The following is a 24,665-nucleotide window of genomic DNA, read 5'->3' as shown; positions in this document are numbered from 1 at the left end:
TCATATTCCATTTTCTTTTGGGTAGTGGGAGTTGGGGGGCACAGAGTGAGAATCCCAGCTGTTTTCTTTTTTTTTTTTTTTTTTTTTTTTTTTAGTTTTGAGAAAGGGTCTAAGTTGCTGAGGCTAGCCTCAAACTTGTGATACTCCTACCTCAGCCTTCGGTGTCCATGGGATAACAGGCAAAGGCTACTGTGCCTGATTTTCACATTCATTTGGTGAAACTTAATACAATCATATCCCTGAAGTTTCCCCCAGACTGAAGTGAGTCCTTTGGGACAAGGCAGATTCAGGTAGCTAGTACCTTTGAAGGTGTCATAAAATTCAGAGATCAGAAAAGATATTCAGCATGCCATTTACATAATAATTTTTGTTTGGTATGAGTTAACTTCTTTAAGGTGCCATGTTTACAGCAAGGTAACTATAATGTTGTTGCAAAATAAAAAGTAAAAACCTTAAGAAACTTCAACTGTAGTAACAGCATTTTGGGCATGTCACTTAGTTCAGTTTTCAGAATGGTACGATAAATATAGGAATATCTTTGCAGGCTTTTAAAAGTCTCAAATTAGACTCAGTCTGTGAAAGCACTATGTAACATGACGTCTTGTTATTATTAGGCTCTCTCTCTATATATGAATTTAATACATTTTAACTCCATGAGCTTGATTACTCAACATAGATGAAGAAAAAAATAAAGAACTGAGAGATCATAAATTATTTCTAAGCTCATTATAGTGATAAGAAAATTGAATATTCCACAGTTGAGTCATCATAGAGAAAGAAACTAGCATTCAGCTGGGTGCAGTTTTCTGTTCTACAGACTCAATCTTAACCAAGGCACAACATGATGTCTTTGGTAAAATTCCTTAAAAAAAAAAAAAAAGTGCCTTCAGTACCCTTACTGAACCCCTATTCTATCCTCACTGGGCACTTTTCTTTGCCAAGAACAAACTTTCCTATATCACCCAGAAAGTGAGTGGCAAAGCCAGAGATGTTAACCCAGATCTATGTAGCTCCAGTGCCTGAGCTTATAACCAGTGTGGTGCCTAGTTAACCACAGGCACGCTCAGTCTCCCAGGAGGCTGGATAATTAGGAGGGGGTAGGGAGCCTTGCTAGGATAAAATGTGCTGAGACTTGTTACTTTTCATGCCTGGAAATCCTGATCAGTGGCAGCCTAGTTCACAGTTGTACATTTTAAGACACAGAGACACTGACAAGCAAGGTTTTTACCAAAGGATTTTACCTAGGGACAAAATAGAAATACTAGATACAGTATTGTTTTATGTTCCCAAAGCTAGGTGATGGATGGGGGTTTATCATATTCTGTGCTTGTTAAAAGTCCATATTTAGGGGAAAAAAGACTCATAAAGAGAGAAATGGGACTACCAGTTATAGTAAGAATAGGTAATATCAAAATACAAGGCCCAATTTTTGTTAACTGTATCAAATGAAATAGACAAAATTTGACATTTTCCCCTTAGTTTTATTTATTTATTTATTTATTTTTTTAAGAAAAAAGAACCTGGTACGGTGGTACACACCTCTAATCCCTGCAACTCTGGAGGCTGAGACAGGAGGATTGCAAGTTCAAGGCCAGCCTCAGCAATTTAGCCAGGTCCAAATTAAAAGGGCTAAGAATATAGCACAGAGGTAAATTGCTTCTGGGTTAGATTCCCAATAACAACAACAATGACGACAAAACCAAAACAAAACAAAAAACACAAAACTACCCATATTTGAATGATATATAAATTTTAAATTATCAGGGTACTTTTAACAAAACTGATACACTAATGTAATAAAAAGGTTTATTTACTTTTGATGCATAAGAAAATTATTGCTACTCAGCAACAACTATAGAATTCAGAAAAGAAATTCATTTAGGCAAAAAGATAACCTAAAGAGGGAATAAGAATGTAGGTTTTAGACAACTTGGTGTTGTACATCAGGATCTGAGTTGGAAATCTGAATTGCTTTGAAAACTCTGTCCTCCTTGCTGGTTTATAGTACTACATGCTTTGCATGTCTGCAGGTCTAAGCATGTTTCTACAGGCTTCATCTCTGTCCTGGAATGTGTGCATGTTCAAAGTCTTTGCCTAGAATTATATATGATAATATAGAAATACAGTGGTATTTATTAACAGCATACTAAAATCAGGCATTTATTCTTTTGATAATTAGGGTTTTTGTAAACGTTTAAATTTATCTTTTTGAAGAGAGGTAGAGGACCTTAAAGTGACTGTTGACCAATTTTCTTTAGATATTAATGGAGAGCTACAAAAATAGTACTGATTAGCCCTATTGTTCCATAGCAATATGTAGAGACACAGCAGAGGCAATATCTTTACCACCTTTTTTTCTCCTAGCCCGATGTTAGATGTAGCAGGTGTTACACTTCAATACTTCTTTTATTGAAATAAAATTTTAATTCATGAATATATACACTGCTTGGAAATTCTCTTTTAGGAAAATGTAAATGATTTTGTGTGTTTTCAAATATAAAATCTGACAAGTTAAAAAATATCATTAAAATTGACTAAAGCATATATATTTTGGTACTTTTAATTTCTAAAATGTTTGCTTGTAAATGACCTCCCAAAGAGAAAATGCATAATACATTTATAATTTCAAACATAGGATCATAAACAGTCTAATTTACATTTTTATTAAAAATATTAGTATTCTCTTCAAACTTTGATATAAGAAAATAATAAACTTCATAGAAGAATAAGAGATTTGCTTATATTTTAAGAATATAGTAGCCAAATGACTTCTTTTTCTTCTGTAAAACAATATAAAAATCATTACATAAAAATATTCTCTATTCTCAATTACTATCCAAAACCATACTTGTGGCTGAAAATACTATGAAGCAGTCATACACTAAAAACTTGATAATGTAAATAGCTGCATCATTACCACTTCACCTGAGTATGTCATTTATTACATATTTTGATAGCTGTCTTGAGGGTAAAAATGACTATAATTATAGTTATTAAAAATTACATAAACAACATAGTCTTCAGTTATTTTATTTGCCTCTAAAATTATAATTAACAGTTGTTCTTGAAATAATTTCAGTGTATAAGTCTGTATTATAATTATGTGCACTGGACATTACACTAGATATATGGTCATTTTAAAACTATCAATGCTATTTCCTATTTCTCTTTGTATATTTCTGTCTTCAATGTAAAAAAGGAAAAATGTTTTCAATGAAACTAATGATAATCTTTCTTAATAGCTATTTTTGTATTTAAAAAACTATAGTATTTCAACAATTATATTTGTTGAACTTATTTGTCCTCACTTATTAAATAATTGTACTGTTTTGGGGGAAAGGCATTAAAATGAGAATATAAATAGGAATAAGAAGGGAAGGGAAAGAAGATGAGCCCAGAGTAGTAATTAAGTGATCTGGCCCAGGATTCCTGGAAGCCAAAGAAAATGACTTTTGGCACTTGGATTAAAAAGGTCTTTCATAGAGCATTTGTATAGGTGACACTGAATTGTAACAACACTTTCTATGTTTTAATCGATACAGAGTACTCCGTAAATTATAAAAACACTATACAAAGATGATATTATAATAAACTATTGTGTGTATATTCCTGAACTCCATGTTCACTCCATTTTCATCAATTTAACTTATAAAGACCATCCTTTAATACATGCTAGCCTGAGATTAAGTAGTATCTATGAGATACAAAGCCTGAAGTAAAATCTTCATTAAAACTGAACACTACTGATGCTGGGCATGGTGGGACCCATCTGTAATTCCAACAAACTTGAGAGTCTGAGGCAGGAGGATCAAAAGTTCAAGGCCTGCTCAGCAACTTAATGAGACCTTTAGCAATTTAGAGAGATCCTGTCTCAAAATAAAATGTAAAAAGGGCTGGGGATGCAGCTCAGTGGTAAAGTACCCTGGGGTTCAATCCTGAGTACTGCAAAAAAAAGAAAAACCCAAATCCACTGACACTGTCACTCAACCTCTCTGATTTTGCAATATAAAATCATACACATGCACACAACACAGAAATACATAAAACAGTCACTTCCTTTAGGCTCTTCAGAGGCAAAGGTGAATTACATAGGAAGATATTAATCACCTCTGAAGTACAGTTTTTCAATTTTAAATACATTTTTCCAGCAGCACTTATAGCTGAATAAAAAAAGACTTAAAATGAACATTAAAATTTTCTTCTAGTAATTTACAAAAATATTTATTCAAATCCTAATTTTGTTTTTCCAAGAATTTTTGCATTGCCCACTTTAACTAGAGTCTGTCCACTTCTTTATTATGGATGCGAACTTATTTTATTTCTATAGAGCTAGACTCTTCAACCTAGATTATCATACACACACACACACACACACACACACACACACACACATAAATGGAATTTATTTCTATTTCATGATTTTGGATTAACTCCATCAACTAATCTTATGGAGAGTAAGTCTTCTCTCCCTAGTAGGCAAACTCACCTTCCATCTGTTCCATTTTAAATGATTGACAGCCCCTTTGTGCTGAAAAGTGTTTCCCTGATATAAGTACATCTTAGGAGTCAGCTGAGTGAAATCCTAAAGAATTCCTTCATTTCTTCATTCATTTTAAGTGCCTCCTATGTTCTGGGCTGGGCTATCAGAAGACAGGGATAAGACATGGCCCTTTAAGTTCAAACCCTTTTAATTCTGCTACGGTGTGGAAAAGTACCTGAAACAAAGTGTCATGGGGCTTTGCTATACCTAATATTCTAATGGGGGGTTCAAGAAAAAGGGAAGTGCTGGGCTGGGGATGTGGCTCAAGCGGTAGCGCGCTCGCCTGGCATGCGTGCGGCCTGGGTTCGATCCTCAGCACCACATACAAACAAAGATGTTGTGTCCGCCAAGAACTAAAAAATAAATATTAAAATTCTCTCTCTCTCTGTCTCTCTCTCTCTTTAAAAAAAAAAAAAGAAAAAGGGAAGTGCAATCAGGAAAGTCTTCCTGAGGTGACAATACTTGAGCGTAAGCACTAAAAATGAGTGGATGGAGAGGGGAAGGGGAGATTTCCAGTCAGGGAGATAGATAAAAAAAAAATCCTCACAACTTGTAGAATTTTGAAACAGTTCTATATAACTAGAAGTAATAATTGGGAAGGGGAAGTTTTCCACCACTATGTATAAAAGCTCACAACGTTGATTATGGTTTTGCTAATAAACTGTGCAACCATCAGACTATGAGTTAGATTAGTACCAAATGAAAGCATCAAGTCTAGTCTTTGTTCTGAAAATTGTCAAAATTTCAGTGACTTAACCATGTGTAAATTTAGTATTGCTTATGCAGATCCTGTTGTATGTTCTAGAACTCTTCTGGCAGTTGTATTCGGGGCAGTAGTTTTAGCATTCCAGTATCCTTCAGTCTTGTCCAACCTCCATCTTAAAATATACTTCCACAATTGCAGCAGCAGGGGACAGAGTATCAAGACATGAGAACTGATTCTTCAGTGACTTCACCAGGAAACCAAAGAAAGTCACACAGTCATCTCTAACTTCAGTGGGGTAGAAGGTATAATCCTTCCCTAAGCCTAGGACCAGAAGGAGGACAGGAAAATGTCATGGAAAATACTTTTAGCAGTTATGAAATGTTACAGAAATATTTTATGTTTAAGATTAGCCTAATGGGGTCCATAATATTACTAGTAGGTCATAAATTATGATTGAGAGTAATTAATGTTCTAATCTTGATCTCATGATTGAGAGTGATACACATTAATTAGTTTCACTATTACTCAATATGTGTATCATTGTCTGTGCAAGCAATTGTAAAAGCTAGTCATTTAGAGCCAGAAATGATTCATGAAACGGTTTAACCTGAGCTATTGTTTAAGTCTAAAATCCAGAGGCATTTAAATGAATTTCTTTGATACTAGTCACAATATTTAAAAGCAACTTTTGGTGATAAGATTCCAATATTGTAGTTTAAATGTCACTTTATTTTCATTTCATAAGCAAGTGTGAACTGAACTATATTATGCACTGGAAACATACTAAGGTTTGCTTATTATAGACATACTACATATTGCTAGGTAGCACTTACAATTTTAATTTCAGCAACGTTTTTGGTTGCTACAATGATAAAATGCTAAAGAGGCACTTCATCAAGCATGGGTTCTAAATATCAGTTTAACACCTATCAATTTAAATTTTCATAACTGTACCTGTATCCTATCAGGGTGAAGTGGCGAATAGATTTGTTAGTTGATGTTACTATTTCAGCAGAGGTCCCCTTCTGGATGTTCCTTCGTGGAGGGTTTCTCCAACACTTAATTCCAAATATTTTTATTTTTAAAGTCGTAGCTTCCAGTTAATTTCTTAGTTTCACATTATTTTCTGAAAGCAAGCTTTTGGACCCATCAAAATGACTTACACCTTAAAACAACTGGCACTGAGAGTATATAAATGATATGCAAATATACCTGTTTTGTCAGGTGCAAAGAATCATCCAAAGAGCATGCAATGTGGGCACACAGCTGTGTCTACATGATTCCTTTACTCCTGTGAAACTTAACAAGAGAGGAATGAAATCTATCATCTGATTCTTAGTTTATAGATTGTCACCAAATAATGTTCAGTCCTCACGTCACAGCTGTTACAGGTTTAAATCAAAACAAAAATATGCTCCAGAGGAAGACTAGGCAAAGTTAAACCTACCAGGATTAGAAAGATCACAGTTCACAGGTGTTTTAACACAATAGTAACACAGAGGTAACACCCCCACCCCCAAATACTGGATGTCGAAGGTCAGACTGCAGGGAGGTTAAGCTGCCAGCCCTGTTCTGCGAGTTGCTTTCTGTACTTCCGCAGCGATCGCTCTGGGGTTCTCCAAGTGCAGGTACCTTCCCTTTCTCCCCACCTGTTAAGCTTGGACGCGTCAGGCGCTCTGAAGCGACGCCCTAGCGGTGGGAATGGGAACGCTCCGCATCGGAGCTTCCTTTCCGTTTGGCTTCCCCAGCTGTACCCCCAAAACCCTGAAGCCCTGAGGGAAGGAAATTCCAATTCGCTCGGTGCACCCGCCCGCCCCGTTCCTCTCTCCGGCTCGCTGCCTCCCTCGCTCCGATGCCGCCGACCTGTTCCTCACTTCTGGGCGGCGGTGCGGCGGAGAAGGTTGCGAGTTCCCGGACTCAGGGCAGGGACATGGGGCAGGGTGAGTGAGTCGAACTGGGGTGAGGCTCCGTAGCGCTCCACGAACGCCTGGCTTCCCGCCCTCGGTGCAGTGGGAGGCGGGACGCGGCCCGGCCCGGCCCGTGCTGGGCTGAGCCTCGGAGACGCTGCAGCTTTCCCCTCCATTCAAGTCCTGGCTTGAGAGCCAAGCTGCAAGCGCGCGGGCCGGGGGAGGAAGAGTAGGAGAGGAAGCTGCTAGAGAGAACAGGCGAGCCACTGTCTCCTTTGAAAAGAAAGTAGGAGCCCTGGGTGGGAAAAGAAAGATTAGTCCTCCCAACTTTTCTTCGGGAAAAGTTTTCCCGGGGCGTTTTGTTTGTGCAAACTCTGCCGGAGCAGCCCGGGCTCCGTGGCCGGCGTGGCGGCGGTGCCTATGCGCCTGGCCCTGCTTCTTTTCCAGCCTGGGCAGCTCCTCTTCCTCCACGACAGGCGCCAAATGGCTACCCAGTAAACCCCACGGGGCGGGGGCTGCAGCGCCGCCTCCTGCCGTCTTGGCCTCCTGCTTCGGCGGCCGCTAGAATCGGTGGGGATTGCGGTGGCGCCTGCGGGCTGGGAGCCTGGTCCCGCAGGTGGAAGCGTACTGGGGAGGCGGGCCCGCCCCGGGCTGAAGTGGGTCGGGCGGGCTCTTGACATTTGGCCAGCCCCGCTCCGGCCTGGGAAGGCGCGCGTCCCGCCCTGACCGGCCGGCCTCTCCCACCCCAGCAGTGACGCGCCGCCTCAGAGCTGGAGCCCGCGCAGCACCCCGCAAGGCGATGGACAGCCAACCCCCCTGTGCTCCGGACGCCCCCGCGGCGCCCACGCCGCTCGCCGCCCCGGCTGGGTAAGCCCCGAACGTCGCGCCACCGCTCACCCTGGAGGGCGAGGACCAGGGCAGCGAGGCCTCACCGGTTTACCTGGCTGGCAACTCGCTGGCCTGACTCACTGGCCGTTCTACACGCGGCCGGGGAGGCTGCTTCCTCCCTGCCTTTTCGGAGGCCGCCCGAGGTGGTGGTTTGGGTAGTTTTTGATTACTTCTTACTGGGGTTGTCTTGGGTTGCGGAAGGCCAGCTAAATGCCAGGAATTGGGTGAGGAGTCCGGGAGAAAATATTGTAACAAAGGGCCCCTTGTTGGGGTTTTGGAGCAGCAGTGGACGATACCTGTAAGTGAGCCCTGGGAAGGAAAAAAAAGAAGTTTCCTTGGCCAAGGACTCAGACCGAGGCAGAGGCAGGCGAGCATGTCAAGGTGACTGTAAGGAAGGGTCTTTCTGAAAGCGAGTGGAGGGCAACTGGAAGATGTGCCAGCTGTCAGCCAGCATGACAGTTCCGGGAGCGGGCGGGGTGCTTGCCTCTGATTGGGGGTGTGTGTGCCTGTGGCCAATTGCTGATGCCAAAGCCAAGCGCAAAGTCAGATTGCAAACAACTACACTTTTCTTTTTATCCTCACGTGTTTGAGGAGAGATTGGAGGGGAAGGGGCTGTCACATGGTGAGTTAATATTAAATGAAGCATGTCTTCCTGCCAAATATGCTAATAATCACCCTGCTAAGCTTTTGGGTAAACAGTAATGAGAACAGGTAGTTCTGCAAGAGATGAGAACCTGAAAAATAACCTTGGTCTTGGTAAATAGTTAAGGAGAAACATGTGTTCTGGTTGAGCTTCTGAAGTGGGAATCCCCATTGCTAAAGTGTAACTTTTTCCTACAAGTGTCTCAGTTTCTTTTCTTTCTTGGTTTATCTGAATGCAGGAATGCCCTACAGAGGAACAAACATGACAGAAATAGAAAAGTTGAGGGGAAAATCAACTTCGTTACTAATGAATGAGAATTGTGCCTTGTCCCCCCCCCCCCCATTTAAGAGGGAAGAAGTCATTTTTCCCTGGAACATGACAGACGTTTCCTTAGAAGCAAGTCACAGCATGTTGTCTGCAGGAAACATGGAAAAGTCTCAAAGCAACATGACTAATATAAAAGATATTTAGTGTAATGCTTACGTAGAGGAAACATGTAGTGTATGAATTATTTCATTTTCCTCCAAATTGCTACCTTCTCCCCATACAAATTGCTGTTGACTTCCATTTCTCTCTTTTCCCTAGCTTTTCCATTGATTAGAATGGAATATATGACAGATATTTATTTATCCTCACATTAGGATATATGAGAAAAGAGATATAATCATAAACTTAGCATGAAAGCAAGATCTCTAAATAAATGGGCAGATTTTTGCATCAGGTTTCAGAATACTGAATTTGGGTACCACGAAATGAGACAGAATTGCGTTGTTGAATGTGGAAATGGATTAGGTTAAGCTACTGTTTTTTTAATGTACACAAAATACCCTCATATGTTCATAAATCAGTGACATTTTGCATGGGTTCAGATGGGTCTGTGATGAAGGGAAAGCGACAGGTATAGTAAAATAATTCCAGTTTGGCTTTTCAGACTTTAAAGTTTCAACCAAGTTCTTTGCTTTAAAAGAATGTACATGTAGTTCTTACCTCCTCTCCAGACTAAAGGAAAGACACCTGGAAAAAAATGCTTCAGCATTCAACCTAAGATAATACCCCGAATTCTATCCTTTTACTTTATACTCACGTTAGAGAAATCATCACTACTGGAAACATAAAAAAGTCATTTTTCTACTTAATCTCTCTTCTACTTGTCTATCTTGTCTCTTGGCATATTTCAAGGGCCTATTATATATTTGTTGAGTATTCAGTATTGCTTTTGTTATATAAATCCTAGAACATTAAAAAAGATTTAAGTTGTGGAAAATTTTATCATCGATAAGAGTATTTTTGAACTGACAAGGAACAAGCTTAATGTGTTATAATTGTAAGGTTTTAGAGCTAAATACTTACATAAAACATTATATCATGACTCACAATTCTAATAACCTGTAAGGCCTAGGTTTAGTTCTTATCCTTGGGTATTCCTGCTCAAAAGTTCTTTGTGGTTTTCCGAGGTTTACATCTTTATACACATCATTTTAAAGAAATGAATGCAACTGCATATTTTACAAATGAGAATTAAAGACCAGATACACTTGGCTACTGTCTCAGAGAAAATTAGTAGCAGAACCTGAAGGAAAACCTATGGCTTTAGTTGCTTAGATCATTGTGTTAATTACTTTCCGTGTTCTCTTGACCATAAAATGATAGGTAATTTGTTAATATGTAGATTTTTCTATGTTGAATCACTAACTCAGTACTATGGTTTCAATATGGTTATCTTCTACACACTCATTTGCAGAAATCTTGGCCCCCAATGTAAAGGCATTGGGAGGTGGTTCCTTTAAGAGGTAATTAGGTCTTTAAAGAGGGGTAAATGCTTCTAAGTGGGAGTGGGTTTCTATAAAGTGAGCTTGCCCCTCTCCTTGCTCATTTCACATTTTGCACACATCCTGCTGTGATGTTGTCCACCATAATATGACTCAGGCAGAAAGTCTTCACCAAGGCCAGAGACTGATCTTGGACTTTCAGACTCTAAACCTGTGAGCTAAATAAACCTCTTAAAAAAAAAAAAAGTGACCAGTTACAGGCATTGTCATAGCAAAAGAAAATGGACTAAAATAGTGAAGTTCTGTTTTTATACATTTCAGGTGATATTATTTGATAGCCCTCTCCCCACTTGCATAATTTCTGTAAGTTAGCATGTTCAGGGCATGACTAATTATTTTAGGAAAATTAATTTTTTATGGCCCCTCAGCTGCTTTTTCTTTGGAACATTCTAATTCTTGCATTGCAAGGAATAGTGGTTTCACACATTTAATTCACATGTAGCATCCTTCAAACATTATCAGTTACTTGGGATAGATGGCATGTTCTTAATTTTAGTGAAAGTATTGGTATACAGAAGTTTTTCGCCTTAGGATTGTGTGCTGGCAAATGCCTGGCCTTCATCACAGTTTGTGATCCTCTGGATTCTTACCTTGGCCTCTAGTGCACTGCCTTAATCCTTCAGCATTCTTGATTAGTTTTTTCTTAATAGCTTGCAAAGGTATTCAACGTATATTTATATCTCACAGGCCTGGTTATGGACATTTGAAATGGGCTGAGTTTTAACATCAAACAACATCAAATCATAACAGCTTTAGTTTTTCTTTGAGGTTAAAATTTGTATGAAACTTTATATACATGTATTGTTAAATATATTGGTAAGAGGTCATTGATTTTGAGTAGGCTACTGTACTGGGCCCATCAGTCCAAACCAATATAGTAATGTAATCAGAGTAATAGCTTTGGTTGCAGAAGGCTTTGTAGCCAATTAACTGATTAAGCTGTAAACCATTAACTAGTTAAGATATAACAAGTTTAACTGGTTGATTGAAGAGATTGTAGCCAGTTAGTTGTTTCTATGCCTCACTTGTGCTTTTCTATAAATGTTGTTAGATCATATTGCTGGTTAGAGTTCTTGGAACCTGCTTTTGTTCTAGGAGATGTCTGATTCTCAAATCATTTTTCTTTTGATTTGCTTGAATAAAATATTCACATAATTGTCTAAAGAATTTTCCAGCCTGGTGTGGTGGCACATATGTATAATCCCAGGAGGATTTCAAGTTGGAGGCCAGCCTTAGCAATTTAGCAAACCCTGTCTCAAAAAGAAAAGAAAGAAAGAAAGAAAAAAGGTCTAGAGATGTAACTCAGTGGTAAAGTGCCCCTGAGTTTAGACATACATGACTATATATTACATATAATTACGTCTTCACATATATTAAATTTGGATTAATTTGCATAGTAAGCTAGATAAAAATGGTTATAAATTGTATTTTGTTTCTTTTTTGGGGGGGCAGGTATTGAACTCAGAGGTACTCAAGTACTGAGCCCTTTTTTTTTTTAATTTTTCATTTTGAGACAGGATCTCACTAAATTGCTGAGGCTGGCTTTGAATTGGCTATCCTCCTGCCTCAGTCTCCCAAGCTGCTGGGATTATAGGCCTGTGCCACCACACCTGGCATTATTTGTTTCTTACTAAGTGGAAAATACTAGGTTGGTTGTTGTTGGTGGTTTTGTTTTTACTTTTGAGAGGGCAACTCCATTGGAGAGACTGGTTGAAAAGTTAAAATGTTTTGAAGTTAAAGGTGGCAGCCCAAAGTGATTTTCTTTCTACCATGGATATCCAATGACAGGACAACAATTTTGCTTTTTGCTCGTTCAGTTACTTGTAGCTAACCATTGTCTGAAAATATTACATGGAACATTCCAGAAATAATCATTAAGTGTTAACTTGTACACCATTATGAGCAGCATGATGAAATCTCATGTGTTCTTGCTCCATAGTGTCCTATCCATCCCAGGATGTGAATTGTCTCTTTGTTCAACATATCCATGCTGTATATAATACCTACTCATTAGTCACCTGCTAGCTCTCTTTGATATCAGATTGGCTGACTTGGTATTGCAGTACTCTGAGTTCAAGTAAACCTTATTTAACGATGGCCTCAAAGTGGAAGAGTGGTGATGCTGGCAATTCAGGCAGCAAATAAACTATAAAGTGCTTCTTCCTTGAACCCAAAGTACACTGACATTTTTAGGAAGACTACATTAACTTTTGTTACAGTAATATTCTGTTTTATTAGTTATTGCTAATCTGTTACTGTGCCTAACTTGTAATTGAACAATTTGTGGTATGCATAGAAAAACATGTATAGAGTTCAGTACTGTCTGAGATTCCAGGCATCCACTGGTAGTAATTCCCTACTGTAGTGGAATGTTATTGTTTGGATGTGAGGTGTCCCCCAAAATCTCCCGTGTGAGACAATGCCAGCAGCTTCAGAGGAGAAATGATTGGGTTGTGAGAGTCTTAACCCAATCAGTGAATTAATCTCCTGATAGGAATTAACTGAGTGGTAACTGAAGTGGTAGGTTGTGGCTGGAGGAGGGGGGAATTGGGGGCGTGGCTTTGGGGTATATATTTGTATCTAGCAAGTGGGGACCTCTGTGCTTCTTGATTATCATGTAAGCTGCTTGCCTCTGCCACACTCTTCTGCCATGATGATCTGCCTCACCTCCAGCCCCAAGGAATGGAGCTGGCCTTCTATGGACTAAGACCTCTGAAACTGTGAGCCTTCAAATAAACTTTTCCTTCTCTACAATTGTTTTGGTTGGGTCCTCTTAGTCACAGCAGTGAAAAGGCTGACTAAAACATGGAGTTGCCCAAATTTTATGTAAATAACATACTTAGTAATGTGACATCACCCACTTAGGAAAAGCAACACAATTGCTGAATTGGGCACATAGGTAAGAACACTAGTATCTACTTCTACGTATGCTTTTTTGTTTTGTTTTGGCTTTTTGAAATTTAAATGTCAAAGGCTTAGTTGACATTGCTGTGAGGATGAAATGTTTTGATTCTAAAATCTGGAATGAATAGTGGGGATAAACACACTCTCTTGCAATTCTATAACTTTGGATCTGTTTAGTTGAAGTTATTAAATGATTTAGTAGCTGCTTTCTTAAGCTGTTATTTGGGTGCATTATTGGTTCTAAAGTTTTACTCATCTAATTCACTGAGTCCTTGTTAGCAGCTGTTTTTTGAATGCATTAATATCAACATGGGAATCACCTGGGGAACTCTGAAATATCCGTGCTCTTAACCCTACCCATTCTGATTTTCTTTGGGGCAGGGGTGGGGTACCAGGAATTGAGGGCAGGGGCACTTAACCAAGGAGCTATATCTCCAGCCCTTTTTTAAAATTCTTTGAGATATGGGCTCAATAAGTTGCTGAGGCTGGCTTTGAACTTGTGATCCTTCTGCCTCAACTTCCCCCATCTCCCCGGGCCAGCCATTGGGATTACAGGTATGCACTCCTGGCCCATTCCAGTTTTAATTTGGGGTTGGGACAGGGCTAGAATTATAACACCTCTCAGGTGATTCTGAGAATCACTGACTAACTAGCTCTCAACTGAAAAAGGAATGCACCTTAAATGGGATGAAGGCTATTAATGATTTTTATGGAACTCGGCTTTATTTTGCCTTTTTAAAGATTTCAGTTATGTTTCTTACATTATTACGATTTTTAAATTGTCACTGCTTTTTGAGAAGGTATGTTAACTATTTTACAGCTGCTACAACTGAGTCTCAGAGGGCTTAATTAACATATTCAAGGTTACAACTCTGAATGATGGAGGAGTGTTAGAAAAATTCCGGCCCCCAACCCCTATGCTTCATCAGTAGTCCTATAGTCACCCAGTGTTTGCTATGACAGATTATACTAAATGTCTAAAAATAAAAAAAAAAATTAAAATGGTCTTATATGTGTATTATACTTCCTTTTAAAACTATTTCTACCTTAAATTTTTAAAAATACCAATTCAAATAAATTTTTAAAAATCTATGTTATATCTTGTCTTCAAAGTCATATTTAACATTTTTATGTATTTGGTGATTTACTTTAACTCATGTAAAGTAGCAGCCTTCTTTTGGCATGTAGCAAAGTGTTTTTATTTTTGCTATTAGGTAGCTATAAAATTTACAGCAAAATTTTAAAATAAGAAAAATGAAATTTTTAGCAGAGCAATGTTAGACCTCTCTTTCAAAGTCTCAATTTCCTCTGAAGGACTTAGTGCCCTCTAAGTAACAGTTTTATGACCTTATCTTATTGATATGCTAGGCATATTTATATAGTAATGTCATGCTTCATGTTACTAAAACTTCATTTAATAGTCAAAAACTCATGAACTCTTCTTTTATGTGAAACCTAAAACTTCTTTTCATATGACAAAGCTGAAGCTCCATGCCATGAGACAGGAACTTTCCATCTCCCAAACCCCCTCCAGCAACCATCATTCTACTTTTCTGATTCTGACCACCCTGGGTTATAAGAGGAAGCATGCAGTCTCCCCTCACCCCATGTAATTTTTTTTTTTTTTACATTTACAACCACTTCAATTTTTAATGCTTTTATTAGAGCATTATAAGTTGAGTTCATTTTGACATAATCATACATGCACAGTTTAATTTACTCCATTTCAGTCTCCAGTGTCCCCTTTCCTTCCCTACCCCTTCTATTTCCCTTCCTCTACTGGTAGGTCTTTCCACTTATTTATTTAGTTTTAATTGGTGCTTTATAGATATACATAAAGGTGGAATTCATTATGGTGTTTTATACATACACATAGTGTAATTTTGTCATTCATTCTGCATTATCTCCCTTTTCCTGCCCCTGCCTGCCTTCCCTTCAATCTCTTCCTCTTGCTCCATTGATTTTCCCTCTTTATGATATATAACTCCTGCCACTTTTTTCCTCCTTATTTTGCTCTAACTTCCACATATGAGAGAAAACATTCAACTCTTGATTTTCTGAATCTGGCTTATTTCACTTAGCATGATATTCTCTGGTTCCATATATTTACCAGCAAATGTAGTAATTTCTTTTTTTATGACTGAGTAAAACTCCATTGTGTATATATATACCACATTTTCTTGAGTTGTTCATCTATTTAAGGGCTCCTGGGTTGGTTCTATAACTTGGCTATTGTGAGTTGCACTGCTATAAATGTTGATGTGGCTGTATCACTGTAGTAATGAAGTCTTCCTTGAGTGGCTTATTTCACATAGCACAATGTCATCAGTATCCCTCCATGTTGTAGCATGTATCAGTACTTTATTCCTGTTTGAGCAGAATAATATTACATTGTATATAAAGGCCACATTTTGTTTATCCATTCATCAGTGGATACTTGGCTTACCTCCACATTTTAGTTGTTGTGAGTAGTTTAACTATGAATGTGATTACCAGTATCTTTTGGAGACCCTGCTTTCAATTTTTTTGGTACAGTGTTAGAAGTGAATTGGTAGATCATTTAGTAAAGTCAATCTATTTTTAATTTACTGAGGAACTGCCATAGCGTTTTCCACAGTCAATGGTGATAAGACTTCTACTTTCTCCACATCCTCACCAACTGTTAGTTTTTAGGCACCACCTCCTCCCAGTATGGTAATCATCCTAATGGGTGTGAAGTGGTATCTCACCCTGAGTTTGATTTGTATTTCCTTAATGATTGGTGAATTTATGCACATTTTTATTCATATGTCTTCATTTGGCCATTTACATATCTTCTTTGGAAAAATGTGTATCTTTTAAATTAAGTTTTAGCCTTTCCAGATACTTTTTTAACATCTGTGTTTGTAAGGAGTTTAAGAGGTAAATAGTCACACCTATATAATTGCCTACTGTCTACCTGTTTTCCCATTATAATTAAGTAGTCTAGGAAAAAACCATGTGGCCTTAAAAAATAAAAATATTTTCCCTCTGATTCTATCTGGAAAAAGTTTGCTGACCATCAGTACTAACTTATAAAAAAAAATGAAGAAATGATTATCAAATTAAAATTTCATTTACTACAGGAGACTTCTAAGTATTAAACTTTAATGTCATTTGGAACAAGATGATTTATATTCTCTTTGCATGAAATAAAATGTATCTCATAATACGGAATTTTGCAGAATGTTGGTGATTGATTTCTTAAGTTAAGACAAGGTTTGGCCCCTTAGCAAAATTTGTTAAAATTTTGTTAAGCTGGGCGCCATGGTGCAAGCCTGTAATCTCACTGGCTCTGGAGTCTGAGGCAAGAGGATCTTGAGTTCAAAGCCACCCTTACAAAAACAAAGTGCTAAGCAACTTGGTGAGACTCTCTAAAGAAAATATAAAATGGGGCTGGGGATGTGGCTCAGTGGTCCAGTGCCCCTGAGTTCAATCCCTGGTACCCACCCACTCCCCATCTTTTTTGTTGTTGTTGTTAAAATTTCAGAATTTTAACACTTATAAGACATTGGAATATATTTTGAAAAGATGTCAGGATCTCTGTGCTGGAGAAATTTCCATTAAAAAAATTACTGATATGGTTGTATAGACACAAATGGGCCTAGGAAGAAATGGGCCAGAGGTGGAAGGAGTTCCTATCCAGAGTTTTGAGTCTGTACCTATTTTATGAGTTATGTCAAGATGTCCTTATAATTTCTGGTTGTGTTTTGGTGGTGGTTATTAGGATATTTCATATTCTTAAGCTTTTAGTGTTCTAATATTAGTATGATAGCTATGAGAATTTTTTATGACTTTGCTAAATGTTTTCCCCATCTGTTATAGTAAAAACAAACTAAAAGTATGGGAGAATGAAGTTTCCCATGACTATTTATAAAGGGCCAAATGTCTTCAGTTTTGCATTCATGTCTAAGGAATGAATCCGTTGGAAAAGGCTCTGAAGGACTGGCTTGTCTTTGAGAAATGTCAGTAAGCTTGGGTTATTAGCTTTATTTTTTTCCTAGATTTTGAGTTCACAATGCTATTTATAAATTTAAATATTTTTGAACTCTTTGTACACCTGAAACATAAAAAAGCTGTGGAACTAAATTTTAGAGTATTTTACCAAAGTAATTGGGGTGGTTATTTCAGTAGTAAGAAAAGAATGTAAAGGCAGGAGAAACAGCCCAACCCTTAGGAAGTGGAAAACTTAGTTCTATTTGTAGCTTTTAATATATGTTTAATAGTTGTTATGTAGCTTTTTACAAAAGTCAAAATTACCCAATTTCATAGGCAATAAATAAACTAAGCTTTTTGGGTCCTTATTGTGGTGCCCTGTGTTAGGCAATATCTTGATCTCTTCTCTGCCTTTCCATGTTGACACATGTTCCTCAGGCAGACTATCAGAAAGTTGAGGAAAAATATAGCATACTACAGAATTGGGTCAGCTTTGCCTACTATCTGGAAAAAAGATGAAGCCCCATGAAGGCTTTCATGTTTGTGGCTATGAGGCAATAAGAATGGAGTCGGGCATGGTGGCACTCACTTCATAAGCCCAGTGGCACCTGTGGCTGAGGCAAGAGTATTGAAAGTTCAAAGCCAGCCTTCATTTATATGAGGACTAAGTAACTCAGCCGACTCTGTCTCTAAATAAATTATTAAAAAGGACTGGAGGTGTAGTTCAGTGGTTATATACCCCCTGGGTTCAATCTCTGGTACCAAAAAAAAAAAAAAAAAAAAAAAAAAAAAAGGGAAGTGGTTACAGAGAAGAATAAGAATGATCTTCTGGATCCCTCACTTTAATTTCCTCTAATTACCTCTGCTTTCTATTGAATTCCCTAATCAAAACCAGAGGTAGGGGGATAATGTAAATAGTTTTTTTTTTTTTAAGTATGAGTGAATAGGCCTGATCTTTCTTTGCAATTCCCTCAGAATTGTAAAAAAAAATTATTGATGTATTTAAAAGAGTAAGAATGCCATTTGGGGTGGGATTTGATTTTTGGAAAATAGCCAAACGTGAGCCTCTGAAATGAATAAGAATCTGAGTTATAACAACTTGGGTTCAGAATTAGTTGTACCTATAAAATAATGATTTTTATAATTTTTGTATAATACGTAGGTAGGTTGTAGGATTAAAAGCCAAAGGCATCAGAATATGTAATATATTGATACCATCAATGGAAAAAGTACATTCATACTGATTTGAGCGATTAATACAAAATAATTTTCTATGTCTTCTGGTGCATTTATTAAATTTAAATATACCATTTCACTTCATGGCCTAACATCACAGCTTCTGTATTAACAATGATAAATTCCCCCCCCACACACACACATTTTTTTTAAGTTGTCAATGAACCTTTATTTTTATTTATTTGTATGTGGTGCTGAGAATCAAACCCAGTGCCCCACACATGCCAGGAAAGTGCTCTACCACTGAGCCACAACCCCAGCCCTTTCTCACATTTTTATTGGTGCATTGTAGTTGTACATATAGTTGGGATTTGTTGTTACATATTCATAAGTGCGCATGAAATAACAGTATAATTTGGTCAATATCACTCCCCAGCATTCCGCCCCCACTCAGTGCCTCTCACCACTTATAATGATACATTTCTAAGGTAGTGGACTTAAGATACTTCTATGTGAGACATTTATTGCTAATCTTTGAGAATTTCCATTTCTAATCTGTCTTTGTGCACGTGCACACAATTGTATTATTTCTGGAGAAACAGAAGTAGCAAAAAAGAGCCCAAGGGGAACAGTGGTGGTAGGAGCCAAAGTTTTATAGCTGTTACAGTTGTGTGTCAGTTCAGATGTGCTGGAAAAACAGGAAACTGAGCTGCTAAATGTGAACATGACTACCCCCTTACCATTTCCAGGCCTGATGGACGTGCCATATTTCTAGACCAATGGAGTCGTCAGTAGTCGAGATAATTATAGGAGCCTTTGAATTTCCTTTCTCATTTGTGCTAAAGTGGATGTGAATTATAATAAAGTGGAACATCAGAGATAGGGGTGACCCGTTTTTTCTTTTGTTCTTTTACACCTGATTGTCATTTGCTATATCACTGCTTTCACAGAATTAGGAAAGAGGGGGCTGCTGTCTGACAGGATAGCATCTGTGTTTCTTGGTCTGTAGCTGCTCTCATTCTAAAGTGACAGTGATCTAGTTATTGGCTGCGGAAACTACTGTCTTATCAGACTTTGCTTGTGGATTCTTCCTGTCTCTTGCTTCTACAGAAGATATGTTGTTCTCTGTTCCCAAGAGCAGCTAGATGTTTTCATTTTTGCCAGGCTTCAAGAGAACAAAACTGAAATTGGCAGAGAAGAATGTCAGCAGGTGAAAAAGAACTATTTTTAAAAAATTTTGTTTTGATCTTATCAGTTCTTTATCTTCAATTTTTTCTTAGAATAGGTTTATTGTGAGAATTTATTATCTATGAACTTTTAATTTTCCCATTTAAGAGTGAAAAGTGCCTTCATTTGAATGAAAAATACTTAACAGTAGTGGTCTAAAAAGTGAAATGTATTCTTCCTCTCATTCCCAACATTTTAATTGGGACAAATTTTATATCTAGAACCCATTTCCACTTCTAGTCTATTCTAATTTACCACAGGTCATCTTAGAAATGGTCTGTTCTAAAAGGGGTAATTTTCAATAATAATTGCCATTTTCTATTTATGATCTTATGTATCCATATATAGGAAACTGACCTTTAGGTGATGCAAAAAAAAAAAAAAAATACAGTCCTGTAGTCTGTTGCTTGTCTGCAAATCTAGGAACATGTTTCTAGCAGTTTTTGGTTATTAATAATATACCTTTAAGTTAAGGGAACTTTTAGAACTTGTTCATCACATTCAAAATTTTATGTACATATTTAAGGTGCGATATTTTTGGATTTATATTTTTTGCATGTCACTTTTAAGCACTAAACAGACTATGTAAACTTGACTTTATGGCAATGCTAAAAGTTATTAAGAAACATTGAATATTTGTAGTAATTTTTTGTAACTCAAATCCTTTTTAAAAATTATTCCTCCAGATATTGAGCACATCAAAAGTTAAAATTGGCAGCAGTAGGGGATTTGAAAGTAAGATTTTGAGTATTCATAGTTTTCTTTTATTACATAAAACCCAAGGTAGAGACCAATTTTCTGGAATCCCACAGATATTTTGAATGGTTTGGACATGAAGGTACCACAAATATTGGTGGCATTGCTAGGTATCATGGAGCACATCTATAATCCCAGCAATTTGGGAGATTTTGGCAGGAGGACTGCAAGTTCAAGGCAGCTTAGTAAAACACTGTCTTCAGAGTAAAAAGAACTGAGGCTATAGCTTAGTAGTAAACTGTCCCTGGGTTCAATTCCCAATACTGAAATTTTTTTTAATTGAATACAATATGAAAAGGCATCAAAGGAATAGCTTTGGGGCATTAAGAGATGATGTACTGCTTTGAAGGTGTACATAGATCAGGAGGCAAGAAGTAAAAAGTGCAGTGAAAAGTATTTCTTCCTTGACATCTTTTACTATCTCTCAGTCTTCACTGGGTATTTTGAATGATTTCCTATAAAGAAGCAATTTTAAACAATTTCAGGCACTTAGCCATTTCTCTTCCATAGTTAAAGGGTATCTGAGAAATGTTGTTCTTTTGCATCAGGCAAAGCCTTCTCTTCATAGAACTATTGTTCATTCTGTAGCACAATTTGGGCAATATGTGAAGAACCTGTTCCAATTCAGTCACCCCTCAGGTGCTGAGCCATCGTGGATTCTGTGGCCCTAAGATTCTTTCCTCAGAATGATAAACAGCAATATGGATCTATGCCAGATATCCTCATGGACGTGCACAGAGAGGGAGGAAAGGGAGTACTAGGGAGTTGATGATAGAGGCTCTTTCCCTCTCCCTTAATCTTAGAGAATCAAGTAGCTGTTTATGTTTAAAATTGCTAATGAGAAATTGTCTTCACTTACATGTGCATTTAAAGTTCTAAAATTGGCTCTCCAAAGGGGGAAAAATGTATTTTCAAAATAAAGTGGAAAAAAATTGGAGTTTTGGATAATAACCCCATTCATATAAATTCGATTCTTTTTATTTTATATCTAATACATCGAGTATATTTGAGTTATGCATAGTTCTCATTTCCTCCCTTTCTCTGAGCTCTTTGTGGTCTACTTATACTTTTACACTACTTCATGGGATCACCAAGGGGAGAATTTTCTTTTTCCTTCTTTAGTTAGCTAAGTAGGTATTTATTTTGCTCATTTGAAATGTAAGGATAATAACATTCGTACTTGGGGATATAGATAAAGGAACAAAGTAGCATGGGAAATATGTTCAGTTAATGGAAAAATGAAGATGGTTACGGGAGGCGAAAGGAGAAGCCACTTAGCTAATGCTAGATTGCTGCCACTAAAAAAGCAGTTTGAGTTTGAAGGCTTCGATCTTTTATGTTCTTTTTGTAACTCTGAAACTGATCATGAAACAGATCTGTGATCTTAGGGGATGATTTCTGCCCACGACCACATATAACCCTTTCAGAAGTACCATATATGAAATTGGGGGAAGAGATTTCATCCAAAATTAAATTGAGGATTGTGGCAATGACAGTAATTGTTCAGTGATGTTGACAGACCACATCAGTTGTTGTTCTAGTAGGGAGTATATTCAAATAGCACAGAATTCAAAAGAAAGATGAGGAAGCAGTGAGGAAGATGAGGAAGAAGCTCCTTCCAGCCCTTCAGCTTTTTCACACAGTTTTTTACCCAGAGATAATCAGGGTTGCCATTTCTTTGGAATCCTGACAATATATGCTCTAATAGCTGTTTAAAAATTACTAATATGCACATTAGAAACAATTTAAATAATAAACTATACAGAAAAGTTTGTGGGAAAGTTGCATCTCCTCATAGTGAGCAAATGGGTCTATATTGTTTTCTAATACTAATACTGCTTTGTACTTTGCTTTCAACAGCTCAGCAGTTATTTCTTTACATAAAGGACTTTATTTTTTTCTTACTGTATACTATATTTTTGTAGGAATGAACTGTGATTTGTATAAATAGTCCTTATCCCCAGCACACAACCCCACCCCTTAGGCAGTTTACAATTGTAAAATCATAAAATGTGGAGTAGTCTGTGGTATTCTTGACTGCTTCTTTTGGGTAAATAACAAGGCTTAGTTATTATTAAAAACAGGTATAGTTATAACATACCTAGACACACAAAGGTCAGTTACTGGATAGTATTATTGGAACTTATATGAACTAAAGTCAGTGTTGGGAGATGGAAGGAAGAGAATTATGTGTCCATTGAAATAGTAGAAGCTCAGTTATGCTAAGCATTGAGCTAAGTATAGAATACTCATTTTTGTAGCCTATAACCAATGGATTATTGCCAAAATAACATTAAATGTTGCAGTGTTAAAATAGTTTTGTTTATCTAAGCACTCTATTTTAATATTCATGGTTTGATATTCTTTTAACATTCCCTGCAGTGTGATTTATGAAAAATAAGCATTTCCTTAGTATTATAAGTAAAATTCTGAGTAATGTTTCTATCTTAGAGAAAACAAACGTTCGACCTTCGCAGGCAGTGTAATTTAGTGGGATATATGGACTATTTTCTTATTTTGATCCTAAATATTACTATTTTGAATAATGTAGCAGAGCAACTTTTGATTTTTTAAATAGGTATATAGATTTTGAAAATGAAGTAATTAGTCATTAATTATGTTATTAATTAGGACATAAGAATTTTCACTCATTTGGGTCAACACCCTGAAGTCTAAATAAACAGCCTTGTTACGAAGATTCAGGACTTCTGTTAGTGAAGGAAATTAGATTATTGAGGTGAACAATAATAAGTCAAAGAATAAAATCAAATAATAAAAGGTGTTCCAACTCAATAAAGAAAGACTGAGAATTTAGACATATCATGAATGTAGGAAGATAAATTGCCAAATAGGCACCTAGAAAAGAAAAGCTGGTATGAATTTTCTGTCTCCCTAGAGTTTTCAAACTGTGTGAGTCTCTTACTTCCTAGTTTTTTCAAAATTGGTACAAAACATGTACAGAATAAAACAGGTTTGTCCATTTTTTTTCCCCAAAGAATACTTTTGGAATAAATTGATATTTTTATGTTGTCCTGAAATAAGAAATTCTAAGCTAGAATTCATCTTTAAAATAAATAAGAAAAATGTCAAGAAATGATAACATGGATAGGTGATAATTTTCCACAAAGCATTTTGAGCTTACTGCTTGCTTTTCCTTTAACTTTGCAGCCTACATCATGATCTTCTGATGCAGCAGACTAGTGCACTGGCTCTCTGGCATTTCACAGCCTTGCTTTGGTTTTGAATAAAACTGGTGCAGCCGGAAGGCAGATAGTGCTTGGCAGGCAGCTGTTGCATAGTGAGCTTGGAGAAAGATCTGGACCTGAATCTCTGCTCTGACACTCACTGGCTCATGCACTTTGTTTCCCCTTTCCTGAGACTCAATTTCTATTCTTTTTTTCCCCTGAGACTTAATTTCCTCCATGATGGAAGAGGATACTAATACAGAATGAAAATGTGGCACCAATAGCAGCCGATATGAGGCATTTGGTGTTAAGTTTTACATCATATTATCCACATTGTTAGAAAGCAGCCCATTGGAATGCTATAGTCATTGCACTCATTCAACACCAAGGAGGAACAGGAATGCCCTGTTTGATTTGCTTCTCCCTAAAAGTAGAGGATGATGTAGGCTAAAAGGTTCCTAAGTCTACTATGAAAGTCCCCCTACCAGGTGCAGGGAACTTATATTGGGTCCACTGAATCCAAAATATGTACTAATCTTAAGGAAAATCACCTTCATTTTGACAGGGAGAAGAAGGTTTCTTAGATTAGGAACATGTTATCAAGGGAAATATAATTCCATTTGTCTCCTCACTTCACTATTGTGGGAATTGCCTTTCCTTTTACAATTACACTTTTTCTACTATGTAGGATGAGAGTGTCTCTAACTGCATCTCTTTAATTTTGGTAAGACTGATAGGCAGTGACTGAAAATATTCATTTTTTATAATAGGGATTAAAGTAGAGGGTGGTTAATCACTAAGCAACATCCCCAGCTCTTTAAAAAACATGTTTTTTGGTTTTTTGTTTTGTTTTTTGAGACAGGTTCTCACTAGGTTGCTTACAGCCTTTGTAAGTTGCTTAGACTGGCTTCAAACCTGTGATCCTTCTGCTTCAGCCTCCTAGGAAAATT

The 24,665-nt window shown here is 37.3% G+C and overlaps 1 protein-coding gene and 1 long non-coding RNA gene across 8 annotated transcripts in view; one reads left to right on the top strand and one right to left on the bottom strand.

The window, feature by feature from the left end:
* Positions 1–5,050: 5,050 nt before the first annotated feature.
* Positions 5,051–8,466, bottom strand: LOC308630732. Its single transcript, XR_014018011.1, has 3 exons — positions 8,094–8,466; positions 6,459–6,545; positions 5,051–5,567 (listed from the first exon to the last, which is right to left on the bottom strand). It is a non-coding gene; the product is annotated as an uncharacterized lncRNA (long non-coding RNA).
* COBLL1 (cordon-bleu WH2 repeat protein like 1) overlaps positions 6,565–24,665 on the top strand; it is a 156,792-nt gene continuing 138,691 nt past the window's right edge. For 2 of the 7 annotated variants that reach the window (XM_081261256.1, XM_081261251.1), the window contains exons 1-2: positions 6,568–7,186; positions 7,903–8,020. In XM_081261256.1, coding sequence (XP_081117382.1) covers positions 7,099–7,186; positions 7,903–8,020 — 206 coding nt within the window. In that variant the 5' untranslated portion in view covers positions 6,568–7,098. The other 5 variants (XM_081261253.1, XM_081261254.1, XR_014018009.1 and 2 more) reach the window with 5 other exon arrangements.

This window comes from Spermophilus citellus (genome assembly GCF_964194105.1).
Source record: "Spermophilus citellus genome assembly, chromosome: 11".
In the NCBI taxonomy this organism is placed as follows: Eukaryota; Metazoa; Chordata; class Mammalia; order Rodentia; family Sciuridae; genus Spermophilus; species Spermophilus citellus.
The sequence above is the reverse complement of the archived record's forward strand: the minus strand, read 5'-3'. Positions and strand labels throughout refer to the sequence as shown.